At 40.2% G+C, this 13,772-nt stretch overlaps 2 protein-coding genes across 7 annotated transcripts in view; one reads left to right on the top strand and one right to left on the bottom strand.

Annotated features, from left to right (window-relative positions):
• C3H4orf45 (chromosome 3 C4orf45 homolog) overlaps positions 1-10,431 on the top strand; it is a 131,369-nt gene extending 120,938 nt beyond the window's left edge. The window contains exon 5 of the mRNA XM_003899321.5: positions 10,248-10,431. Coding sequence (XP_003899370.1) covers positions 10,248-10,262 — 15 coding nt within the window. The 3' untranslated portion in view covers positions 10,263-10,431. The remainder of the gene's footprint in view (positions 1-10,247) is intronic.
• FNIP2 (folliculin interacting protein 2) overlaps positions 1-13,772 on the bottom strand; it is a 137,570-nt gene that overhangs the window by 4,029 nt on the left and 119,769 nt on the right. For 5 of the 6 annotated variants that reach the window (XM_017959158.3, XM_009207781.4, XM_009207779.4 and 2 more), the window contains 2 exons: positions 12,354-12,554; positions 8,077-8,192 (listed from right to left, as the gene is read on the bottom strand). In XM_017959158.3, the coding sequence (XP_017814647.1) occupies positions 8,077-8,192; positions 12,354-12,554 (317 nt within the window). Of the gene's footprint in view, positions 1-8,076; positions 8,193-12,353; positions 12,555-13,772 lie in introns of those variants that run through there. The other variant, XR_001902992.3, reaches the window with a different exon arrangement.

Genomic DNA, 13,772 nt, shown 5'->3' on the forward strand with positions numbered 1-13,772 from the left:
AAAGGTTATACAACTGGGATCCTCACTGAGCATTTAAGCCACAAGATTCTGAGAGCAAAGTGACACTAAAAGATACTAGGTTAAGAGACATCATGGTTTCAAATGGACACAGCTTTGGCTGCCTCTCTTATAGCAGAGGTGGATACAGTATGGGCACTGTTTAAAAATGATGCCAGGTGTCATGAAAAAAAATTGAACTGTTTCAGTCTGTGGAGTATGTCCTAATACTTACCCTTGAATTCCTCAAAATAAAAATAAAACAGTATCTGGCATTACCTCATGGAATTTTCTAGTCCTTCTCCAGTAATGCTACGTACAGATCTGATTTCAGAGTGCACAGAAGTTCTCTAGTACTTTTAGTGCTACTGGCCCTGACTATGGGAGAAAGGGGATAAAGGAAGGATGAACATGGGTCCGCTAATAATTCACGAAGAGGACCTGGAGATGAGTGCAAAGGGAAATAAAAGCTTATGATTACAGGTGTTGATGCACATCTGTAAGGGTCAAGGACAAGCTAAAGACCTTGAAATGTAAGGTACACATCTGGCAATGGAAAATTTCTAATAAGGCAAGATGGCCAAGTAGGGACAGCTCCGGTCTGCAGCTCCCAGTGAGATCAATGCAGAAGGCAGGTGATTTCTGCATTTCCAACTGAGGTACCCAGTTCATCTCACTGGGACTGGTGGGACAGTGGGTGCAGGCCACGGAGGGCAAGCAGAAGCAGGGTGGGGTGTTGCCTCACCCGGGAAGTGCAAGGGGTCGGGGAATTGTCTCCCCTACCCAAGGGAAGCTGTGAGGAACTCAGTATCTGCACTCCGGCCCAGATACTGCACTCTTCCTATGGCCTTCGCAACCCACAGACCAGGAGAATCCCTCGGGTGTGTACACCACCAGGGCCCTGGGTTTCAAGCACAAAACTGGGCAGCTATTTGGGCAGACACCGAGCTAGCTGCAAGAGTTTTTTTTTCCATACCCCAGTGGCACCTGGAACACCAGCGAGACAGACTGTTCACTCCCCTGGAAAGGGGGCTGAAGCCAGGGAGCCAAGTGGTCTGGCTCAGTTGGTCACACCCCCACAAGGCCCAGCAAGCGAAGGTCCACTGGCTTGAAATTCTCACTGCCAGCACAGCAGTCTGAGGTTGACCTGGGACGTTTGAGGTTGGAGGAGGGAGGGGCGTCCGCCATTGCTGAGGCTTGAGTAAGCGGTTTTACCCTCACAGTGTAAACAAAGCCACCTGGAAGTTTGAACTGGGCGGAGCCCACAGCAGCTCAGCAAGGCCACTGGGGCCAGACTGTCTCTCTAGATTCCTCCTCTCTGGGCAGGGCATCTTTGAAAAAAAGGCAGCAGCCCCAGTTAAGTGTTTATAGATAAAACCCCCATCTCCCTGGGATAGAGCACCTGGGGGAAGGGGAAGCTGTGGGCACAGCTTCAGCAGACTTAAACGTCCCTGCCTGATGGCTCTGAAGACAGCAGCGGATCCCCCACATAGCATTTGAGCTCTGCAAAGGGTCAGACTGCCTCCTCAAGTGGGTCCCTGACCCCTGTGTATCCTGACTGGGAGACACCTCCTAGTAGGGGCCGACAGAATCTCATACGGGAGAGCTCTGGCTGGAATCTGGTGGGTGCACCTCTGGGACAAAGCTTCCAGAGGAAGGAACAGGCAGCAATCTTTGTTGTTCTGCAGCCTCTGCTGGTGATACCCAGGCAAACAGGGTTTGGAGCAGACCTCCAACAAACCACAGCAGACCTGCAGCAGAGAGGCCTGTTAGAAGGAAAACTAACAGAAAGCAGCCACATCATCAACAAAAAGGACATTCACTCAGAGACCCCATCCGAAGGTCACCAACATTAAAGACCAAAGGTAGATAAAGATGGGGAGAAACCAGTGCAAAAAGGCTGAAAATTCCCAAAACCAGAATGCCTCTCTTCTCCAAAGGATCACAACTCCTTGTCAGCACGGGAACAAAACTGGATGGAGAACTGAGTTTGACGAATTGACAGAAGTAGGCTTCAGAAGGTGGGCAATAACAAACTCCTCCGAGCTAAAGGAACATGTTCTAACCCAATGCAAGAAAGCTAAGAACCTTGAAAAAAGGTTAGATGAATTGCTAACTAGAATAACTAGCTTAGAGAAGAACATAAATGACCTGATGGAGCTGAAAAACACAGCACGAGAACTTCGTAAAGCATACACAAGTATCAATAGCTGGATCGATCAAGTGGAAGAAAGGATATCAGAGATTGAAGATCAACTTAATGAAACAGTGTGAAGACAAGATTACAAAAAAAAATGAAAAGGAATGAACAAAGCCTCCAAGAAATATGAGACTATGTGAAAAGACCAAATCTACGTTTGATTGGTGTACCTGAAAGTGACAGGGAGAATGGAAACAAGTTGGAAAACACACTTCAGGTTATTATCCAGGAGAACGTCCCCAACCTAGCAAGGCAGGCCAACATTCAAATGCAGGAAATACAGAGAACACTACAAAGATATTCCTCGAGAAGAGCACCCCAAGACACATAATGGTCAGATTCACCAAGGCTGAAATGAAGGAACAAATATTAAGGCAGCCAGAGAGAAAGGTCAGGTTACCCACAAAGGGAAGCCCATCAGACTAACAGCAGATCTCTCTGCAGAAACCCTACAAGCCAGAAGAGAGTGGGGGCCAATATTCAACGTTCTTAAAATAATTTTCGTGGCATGTGCCTGTAATCCCAGCTACTCTGGAGGCTGAGGCAGAGAACTGCTTAAACCTGGAGGGGCAGAGGTTGCAGTGAGCTGAGATTGCGCCACTGCACTCCAGCCTGGGCGACAGAGCGAGACTCCGTCTCCAAAAAAAAAAAAGAATTTTCAACCCAGAATTTCATATCCAGCCAAACTAAGCTTCATAAGCAAAGGGAGAAATAAAATCCTTTACAGATAAGCAAATACTGAGAGATTTTGACACCACCAGGCCTGCTGTACAAGAGCTCCCGAAGGAAGCACTAAACATAGAAAGGAAAAATTGGTACCAGCCACTGCAAAAACATACCAAATTGTAAAGACCATCAACACTATGAAGAAACTGCATCAATTAATGGACAAAAAAACCCAGCTAGCATCACAATGACAGGATTACATTCACATATAACAATATTAACCTTAAATGTAATATGGGCTAAATGCCCCAAATAAAAGACACAGACTGGCAAATTGGATAAAGAGTCAAGACCCATCACGGTGCTGCATTCAGGAGACCCATCTCATGTGTAAAGACACACATAGGCTTAAAATAAACGGATGGAGGAATATCTACCAAGCAAATGGAAAGCAAAAAAAAGCAGGGGTTGTAATTCTAGTCCTGATAAAACAGACTTTAAACCAACAGAGATCAGAGAGACAAGGGCATTATGTAATGGTAAAGGGATTAATGCAACAAGAAGAGCTAACTATCCTAAATATACATGCACCCAATACAGGAGCACCCAGATTCATAAAGCAAGTTCTTAGAGAGCTACAAAGAGACTTAGGCTCCCACACAATAATAGTGGTAGACTTTGACACCCCATTGTCAATATTAGATAAACGAGACAAAATTAACAGGGATATTCAGGACTTGAACTCAGTTCTGGACCAAGTGGATGTAACAGACATCTACAGAACTCTTCACCCCAAATCAACAGAATATACATTCTTCTCAGCACCTCATCACACTTATTCTAAAACTGGCCACATAATTGGAAGTAAAGCACTCCTCAGCAAATGTAAAATAAAGGAAATAATAACAGTCTCAGACCACAGTGCAATCAAATTAGAACTCAGGATTAAGAAACTCACCCAAAATCACACAACTACATGGAAACTGAACAACATTCTCTTGAATAACTACTGGGTAAATAAAGAAATGAAGGCAGAAATAAATAAGTTCTTTGAATCCAATGAGAACAATGTACCAGAATCTCTGGGACACATTTAAAGCAGTGTTTAGAGGGAAATTTATAGCACTAAATGCTCACAAGAGAAAGCAGGAAAGATCTAAAATCGACACCCTAACATCACATTTAAAAGAACTAGAGAAGCAAGAGCAAACAAATTAAAAAGCTAGCAGAAGACAAGAAATAACTAAGAGCAGAACTGAAGGAGACACAAAAAAACCCTTCAAAAAAAATCAATGAATCCAGGAGCTGGTTTTTTGAAAAGATCAACAAAATAGACCGCTAACCAGACTAACAAAGAAGAAAGGAGAGAATATTCAAATAGATGCAACAAAAAATGATAAAGGGGAGATCACCACTGATCCCACAGAAGTACAAACTACCATCAGAGAATACTGTAAATACCTCTATGCAAATAAACTAGAAAATCTAGAAGAAATGGATAAATTCCTGGGCACATACACCCTCCCACGTCTAAACTAGGAAGGAGTCAAATCCCTGAATAGGCCAATAAAAAGTTCTGAAATTGAGGCAGTAATTAATAGCCTACCAACCAAAAAATGTCCAGGACCAGATGGATTCACAGCCAAATTCTACCAGAGGTACAAAGAGGAGCTAGTACCATTCCTTCTGAAACTATTCCAAACAATACAAAAAGAGGGACTCCTGCCTAACTCATTTTATGAGGCCAGCATTATCCTGATACCAAAACCTGGCAGAGACACAACAAAAAAAGAAAATTTCAGGCCAATATCCCTGATGAACATCGATGCAAAAATCCTCAATAAAGTACTGGCAAACCGAATCCAGCAGCACATCAAAAAGCTTATCCACCATAATCCAGTTGACTTCATCCCTGGGATGCAAGGCTGGTTCAGCATACACAAATCAATAAATGTAATCCATCACATAAACAGAACCAATGACAAAAACCAGATGATTATCTCAATAGATGCAGAAAAAGCCTTGACAAAATTCAACACGCCTTCATGCTATAAACTCTCAATAAACTAGGTATTGATGGAACGTATACCAAAATAATAAGAGCTATTTATGACAAACCCACAGCCAATATCATACTGAATGGGCAAAAACTGGAAGAATTCCCTTTGAAAACCAGCACAAGACAAGGATGCCCTCTCTCACCACTCCTATTCAACATAGTATTGGAACTTCTGGCCAGGACAATCAGGCAAGAGAAAAAAACAAAGCATATTTAAATAGGAAGAGAGGAAGTCAAATTGTCTGTTTGCAGATGACATGATTGTATATTTGGAAAACCCCATCATCTCAGCCCAAAATCTCCTTAAGCTGATAAGCAACTTCAGCAAAGTCTCACGATACCAAATCAATGTGCAAAAATCACAAGCGTTCCTATACACCAATAACAGACAAACAGCCAAATCATGAGTGAACTCCCATTCACAACTGCTACAAAGAGAATAAAATACCTAGTAATATAACTTACAAGAGATGTGAAGGACCCCTTCAAGGAGAACTGCAAACCACTGCTCAAGGAAATAAGAGAGGACACAAATAAACAAACATTCCATGCTCATGGATAGGAAGAATCAATATTGTGAAAATGGCCATACTGCCCAAAGTAATTTATAGATCCAATGCTATCCCCATCAAGCTCCCATGGACATTCTTCATAGAATTGGAAAAAACTACTTTAAATTTCATATGGAACCAAAAAAGAGCCTGCACAGCCAAGACAATCCTAAGCAAAAAGAACAAAGCTGGAGGCATCATGCTACCTGCCTTCAAACTATACAACAAGGCTATGGTAACCAAAACAGCATGGTACTGGTACCAAAACAGATATATAGACCAATGGAACAGTACAGAGGCCTCAGAAATAACACCACACATCTACAACCATCTGATCTTTGACAAACTTGACAAAAACAGGAAATGGGGAAAGGATTCCCTATTTAATACACGATGTTGGGAAAACTGGCTAGCCATATACAGAAAACTGAAAGTGGACCCCTTCCTTATACCTTATACAAAAATTAACTCAAGATGGATTAAAGATGTAAACATAAAACCTAAAACCATAAAAACCCTAGAAGAAAACCTTGGCAATACCATTCAGGACATAGACATGGGCAAAGACTTCATGACTAAAACACCAAAAGCAATGGCAACAAAAGCCAAAATTGACAAACGGGATCTTATTAAACTAAAGAGTTTCTGCACAGCAAAAGAAACTATCATCAGAGTGAACAGGCAACCTATAGAATGGGAGAACATTTTTGCAATCCATCCATCTGACAAAGGGCTAATGTGAAGATGCTACAAGGAAATTAAATGTACAAGAAAAAAACAACCCCATCAAAAAGTGGGCGAAGGATATGAACAGACACTTCTCAAAAGAAGACATTTATGTGGCCAACAAACATATGAAAAAAAGCTTATCACTGATCATCAGAGAAATGCAAATCAAAACCACAATGAGATACTATCTCAGGCCAGTTCGAATGGCAATCATTAAAAAGTCAGGAAACAACAGATGCTGGAGAGGATGTGGAGAAATAGGAACACTTTTACACTGTTGATGGGAGTCTAAATTAGTTCAATTACTGTGGAAAACAGTGGTGATTCCTCAAGGATCTAGAACTAGAAATACCATTTGACCCAGCAATCCCATTACTGGGTATATACCCAAAGGATTATAAATCATTCTACTATAAGGACACAGATTATAAATCATTCTACTATAAGGACACATGCACACGTATATTTATTGTGGCAGTATTCACAACAGCAAAGACTTGGAACCAACCCAAATGCCTATCAATGATAGACTGGATAAAGCAAATGTGGCACATATACACCATGGAATAATATGCAACCACAAAAAGGATGAGTTCGTGTCCTTGGCAGGGACATGGATGAAGCTGGAAACCATCATTCTCAGCAAATTAACACAAGAACAGAAAACCAAACACCGCATGTCCTCCCTCATAAGTGGGAGTTGAACAATGAGAACACAAGGACACAGGGAGGGGAATATCACATACTGGGGCCTACTGGGGGGTTGGGGGTTGGGGGCTGGGGGTGGGACAGCATTAGGAGAAGTACCTAATGTAGATGACGGGTTGATGGGTGCAGTAAACGTGCATGGCATGTGTATACCTACGTAACAAACCTGCACGTTCTGCACGTTTCCCAGAACTTAAAAGTATATATAAAAAAAAAAAATCTAATAAGGCAAGATTGAAGTATGAGGCTGGTAGAGAGATATAAACAAATGCAAAAAAATAAATGACAAAGGGACATGTTGCAAGTTAACTGCAAAAGCAAACACCTCATAAGGGGGAAATACTTTGTAAATAAAGTATGTAAGAATAATCTATGACAGGAAATGCCAAGAGCCAAACAACACAGGCGTCACATTCTGGGTGTGAAAGATGAGAAATCTAAAGAAAATATGAAGGCCCCAGTCTCTTAGGAGGCTTTGAGAATTTAAACGTCGACATTATAAACAATATTTTCTTCTCCCAAGTAAGAGGAATCCTCATCATGGATAAGGGGGGCAATTCCCCAAATGTACAATGTCTTTCTGTTCTCTTTTGAAATATCAAGCAGACAGTAAAACAAAAGTCAGAATTACTTCCCCTAGAGAAATCATGGCAAATACCCTCTGGAGGATAGGCATTTTTAGTAACATATAAGTCTCCTCTTTGGTGGGCTTATAATAAGGGAAGGAAAGCACTGTCCCCCCACAGACACGCAGGCAGGCTCCTCAAGCCTAGAAGGGCCTTTCCTGCCACGAGGTGGAATGTGCCCACCTACTCCTCCTCCAGGAAGTGAAATGTAAACACAAGCTGCTGCGGCATGTCCCACAGCTTGTGACTTCAGCATCTTACTCGGTTACTAGAAACAGGCAGTGTGGGATTAACGGAGAGGCGTAACAAAGCATGACCAGCCTAAAGTCCTGTGATTCTCTGTGGGTGTGAAACCCAGTATCAGATAAAGGCACATGCTGTTCATTGGGGAGCTGCAGAGGCACGTATCTGATGGACTCCACATACCTTGATGGGTTACCAGGGCCTCAGGTTTAGGGTGGCACAGGCTAAACATGTCAGTGGGTACAATGCTAGGGATACCCATCAAAGGGAGAAGTGGTGGCACTTCCCAGAACTCACCCCAGTACGACACCTAATTCTTTCACATGGACTCGTGTGTGTCCCCGGAGATATTCAGACAGCATTTTGCTTTTAAGGTACATCTCCTGTAGTCTATCTTCAAGATGCATGATGCACTGCAAAGCCAAGAACATTCACAATGAGGGCTAGAAGCCAAATCTCTGCCAATATTTTAAAAGTCAGAATTTTCTTAATTCATTTCTAACTACACAGCTTTAATCTCATCTGTTTCAAATACAGTTAAAAAATCACAAGCCATCTCAAACCCTACCACTACCAGGTATGAGAATAGGTTCTTGTAAAACAAAGTTTACTTTTGCTAACTATTAAGATTTACATATGTATTATTCTAGTCTTTCTAAACAAGTATTTTTTTCAGAGTTGAAATCATTCCAAAAGTATGTTTCTTGCCTTTAAAAACTTTATAATAATCCTTTTCCACATTAAGAACTCCTTGATATAATCTTTATAGCCAAACAATCTTGAGAATGTGAATTTACACGTAACCACATAGCAATTTGCATTTTTGTTGTGAATAATTTAGTAAACAGTATGGTTTTTGTTGTTTTTTCCCCCAATATCTCAGATTACTCTGGCCCAGTACATTTCCAGAGGAGACCGACTGGAACAGGTCATTCTGAACCTCCCCCACAACTTTTTTTTTCTTTTGCTTTTAAGAATATTTTAACTAGGTCTTTAATAACAATAAAGAAAAGGCAATTATTTTCAGGACATCTTTACCCTTGGAATTGTGTTCAGCTTCATTTTTTAGAGAACAGCAACCATCTGTGTCTTTCACCAGAGGCAAATGCTTTTGCATTTGGCAGGCAGAGCTACCCGAGCATCTTCAGTAAGACACCTGATGGCTTTGGCAAGGGTAATTCCATCATACATAATTTCCTTCTAGACCATTAGGCCTGTTATTTTCAAGGTAAAAAGATTAACAGATGCATTTGAAAATGTTGATCTTGACCATCTGGGCTGATCAGTGACATGGAAAAAATATCTATCAGAGATGCAATCTTTTCAGTTTTTCGTTGGTTTAAAATCTTAAATGCATTGTGTCAGGTGGGTGAAACACAACTGCTAAGTGACTAAGAGTAATAAAGCAAGGAGGATTTCACCAATTCTCATGGAAATGCTCCTCCAAGTAAACAAAGTGGTAAAAGGATCTCTTATTAGCTTTAAGTTCCTTATGGAGTGAAACAGAAAATTTTTAATAAGAGTCACAAAATATTAAAAACAATATTCATATTACATTGAATCCTTTCTGTTTGGAAAAAGTAATTACAGTGTTCACAGTCTATTTGAAAACTGTATGATGCAATGTGGAAATAAAAACTGTGGTCTATATGAAATATATACTAGATGTGAAATCAAAGCATTTAGACAACTTTTAGCCAGGCACAGTGGCTCACGCATGTAATCCCAGCACTTTGGGAGGCTGAGGAAGGAGGATCACTTGAGCCCAGGAGTTCAAGACCAGCCTAGGCAACATATGGAGCCCCTGTCTCTACAAAAATTAAAAAATTACCTGGGCATAGTGGCACACACCTGTAGTTCTAGTTACTTGGGAGGCTGAGGTGGGAGGATTGCTTAAGCCCAGGAGGTCAAGGCTGCAGTGAGCCAAGATCATACTACTGCATTATAACTCAGGTAACAAAATGAGATTCTGTCTCAAAAAAGAAAAAAAAAACAAAAAACCATTTTTTAAAAGACTTGATTATTCAATTGAACCATGCTGGGGGCTTTTTTTTTTTTTTTTTTTTTTTCCAAATCCTCTTTCTGGGATTTTATTCCTGACATGGATTTCTCCAATTTTTAACTTCTGAAATTTCAAATAGCTACTTTCTCTTTTTATATTGAAGGTTCTAAAAGCTGTTTCATCACAGGTTTCATTCAAGTGATTTTTTTAAAGGAGAATTTTAAACTGCACATAAAATTTTCTTTGATCTTGGTTTTGTCAGGTTAAATAAGTCATTCATACTAGTAAGTGCTTGAACATACTTCTGTCCAAATGAAGTAAAAAGAATTAACTATAACGATTTATTGCTTTGATAACCAAGATATCAACTATGACAAGACCTATGTATTATAGAATGAAATATAAAAGTTTGGCAAATACTTATGAAGTAAACTATGAAGTCTAATATACATTCCTTCTCTTACAGAAAAGGAAACATTAGCCTCTAAATCAGCATAACTCAACCTGCTTTTAGAAGGAGAAACTGCCTACTACTGTAGAACAAAAAATAAGATCATAATAATCCATAAGTGCTTCTCATATTGCCCCAGGACAGATGTCTTGCAAGAGTACGCTTCAGCTTAAAGCCCAAATAAAGAGTTTGGAAAAAAGTTGTTGTCAGTCTTTGCAACCATTGTTTCATGAAACTAATTGTTATTGACTATCATACTAATAGTAACTGTTTACTGAGTGCTTATAACATCTAACACTATTCCAAGTGTTTTACATTCATTCTCTAATATAATTTCATAACCATATGAGATAGCTTCTATTATTTCCTCAGCTTTGCAGATAAGGAAATTAAGGCTTTGAAAGGTTACATGGTTAGGAAGTAGCAGAACTTGGATTTGACCCCAGGCTATTGGACTCTAAAACTAACATATATGGCTTTTAAAGCATCTTGTAATATTGGCATGGTGCTTTGGCAGTAAAACGCAGTTATATCCCTAATTTTCAGAAGATTCTCACAGTACCCTTGTTGAACAGGTACTATCTTCCTTTTACAAATAAGAAAGCTGACGTTCGGAGAGACTCAGAATTGTCCATTGTTACGCAACTAACCAATGGCAAAGCCTAGACCATAACCCAGCTACGCTCAGTGGTCTTCCTGCTTTGCCACACTGTCACGACTTTGATAACAACCGGATGGTATTTCAGAGCACCTTCTTCAAAGCCATAAAAGTCTTGACTCTTTTTGAGGAATGGGTACAAGTATAGATTTGGTAATAAAAACTCAGGACAATGACCATTGCATTAGCAATTGGTGTAGGTAATTAATATTTAAAAACGTCCTGCTTTGTTGGGTAAACAGGTTTGCATCAGTTTTGGAGGCCAGGAGGCAGACAACAGATGTTTTGGTTTAGGGGCTGTGCTGCAGAGTACAGCGCTGTGCAGACAGTAGGGAACAGCAGAGAAAGCAGACTCTTTCCTCACACACCTGTCTCTGAGGTCAGCCCATCCGGGCTCTACTCAGCTATATACCATATGCCCTTAAGCTTCTCTCTCTCTCTTTTTAAGTGTTCATCATCACTGGAAAAGCTTTTCTTCTTTTGAAACCTTTCCCCCTCCCTCTCTAAATGTATTTTCTTTCAATTTCTCTGCACATAGGCAGATACTGAGAAGATTTTGTTGTGCATGTTAATTCCAGTGGCTAGCGGAGAGCTACTGATACTTTTCTAAGAGTGTATAGGCTCTGTTTGTTGTTTGTGTTTAAAGTATTGTTACAAAAGTGATTTTAAAATCCTATTTGGAAAGAAACAATTAGGCCGGGCGAGGTGGCTCACACCTATAATCCCAGCACTTTGGAAGGCAGAGGCAGGTGGATTGCTTGAGCCCAGGAATTCGAGACCAGCCTGAGCAACATGGCGAAACCCATCTCTACAAAAAATAACAAAAATTAGCTGGCGTGGCGGCACATGCCTCTAGTCCAAACTACTCAGGAGGCTGAGGTGGGAGGATCACTTGAGCACAGGAGGCGCAGGTTGCAGTGAGCAGAGATCACGCCACTGCACTACTCAAGCCTGGATGATAGAGTGAGACTTTGTCTTAAAAAAAAAAAAAAAAGCAACAATTGATATAATCTTACATGTGTTTTAGTACTTCAAAGTTGGAAATGTTTACACAAATGATATTCTATTTTATCCTTAAAACCTTTGTGAAAATGTCTGCTTAACAAAAGGAACTACAATCCCTTCAGAAACTGGCCTACTTATTATAATATCAATCTAATAAAAGAACTCATGAGTTGACTTACAGTTTCCTTTTCTGATCTCTCCACCCATTCCTTATTTACTGCACCATATACCTTGTTCCAAAAAATTCCAGTGTTGCTCCTCGTTATTTGTTTCACAGAAGAGCTATTATTACTGAAATATATTCTGTTGCTGGTTTTATGTTGCATATTCTAGTTTTAGTTATGCTAACCTTCAATTATATTAAAACAGTACTTTTGAATTTGTGATTTTATAATCAAAATGTCATTAAAAGTATTTTAAAACTAGGTTTCTTTGGTGATATAAGAACCAGTACTTACAAAATCAGCAGGGAGGTGAAGCTTGTAGAGCTGTAAAATGGACTGAAGCAAACTAGACACCTGACTAGAGACTAGGACATCCTGGCCTAGTTTCATGTTGTCCGTCACTTTCCTCTGACTTGTGGCTACCTGCACACTCCATTTATCCGTGTCTGCGATAATACAGACAGCTTCAGCTATTGGCTCATCCAGGACTGGATGCTGAAAGAGAAACACAGTAGGTCAACTTCCCACCATACCTCCAAGTAACGCTCAGAATGTCTGCAGTGGTTTTGTTTAGCGTTACACTAATGGTTTAGAAGTTGAAGGTAGGAGCTACAGAAATTTAGAGCTTTACAGGGACTCAAATAGGAGTGTCACTAAATCATTATTTTAAATTAATTTGATAAAACTGCATTTAATCATTTTTTTCGTAACTTACACCTAGGAGGTTTGCTATAGCTTGTTAAACATTCATAGAAAGCAAAAAGATACGCACCCTCACTACAGTTCAGGATATTAAAATTCATTTCTTTTTGAAAGGCTGCACTCTCCTTTGAAAATAGGGAAAGTGTACATAAGATGTAGGATATTCCATCATCATTTCTCTAATAACAAAGTTAGGCAGGATAACTATTAAAGTTACAGCTTTAATCATGAAGCAAAGTTGGGTAACTGTGTATGCTATATACACAAATTATCTCCAACAACCAACTAAAATCAGACAAAGGGATGAATTAATTTATCCAGGTGAGTCCAAAAGGTCAAAGTTTCACTACTGATAAATATATTTAAATGTAAAATTCTTGACAGCTCGGCAGTTATGGATAGAGCAGATTTAACAACTGGTAAATTGTGCCATAGGGTAAATAGGGTAAACATTGAAGTAGTCACAAGGACTTTTTTAAAAACCTAATTTCTCAAAACAAATCAAAGTGTAACTGCTTGAGAGGGATGGGTGGGGCAGGGGGAGGATAGAGAGAGCCAGAAACAGAGAGACCTGCCTCAAAGCCAGTGCACATATGCACATTTTTCTAACCCTCATTTACCAAGGAAAATTAGTACTGGCTGCTTCTGTCCTTAATCCCTTCTACTATCCTGGGGTGACTGCTTGATTCTTTTCGCTGCTTAAATAACTTCCTCCAGTAAATCCATCTGAATTTGCCTTTGAAGAATGGTCTTTCTGTATACAAGGCCTGGTGAGATTGCAATTGGGTTCACCCTTCCTCTATTAAGGTATGTTCGTATGGCCCAAGCTATGCCAGCTGGATGCTCCTTCCCTGGGAATTCCTTGTAAGTACTGGCACAGAAGACCAAAAAAGGTTGGCTAACTACCATATTCCTGCCCAGAGAGCAATTAGTAGAAGGCCTGGTGGGACTTAGTACAAACACCTTCAAGTAGTCCATGGTTCCTGGAACTCCAGAATTGCCTTGTTGCTT

This window comes from Papio anubis, chromosome 3, assembly GCF_008728515.1.
Source record: "Papio anubis isolate 15944 chromosome 3, Panubis1.0, whole genome shotgun sequence".
Classification (NCBI taxonomy): domain Eukaryota; kingdom Metazoa; phylum Chordata; class Mammalia; order Primates; family Cercopithecidae; genus Papio; species Papio anubis.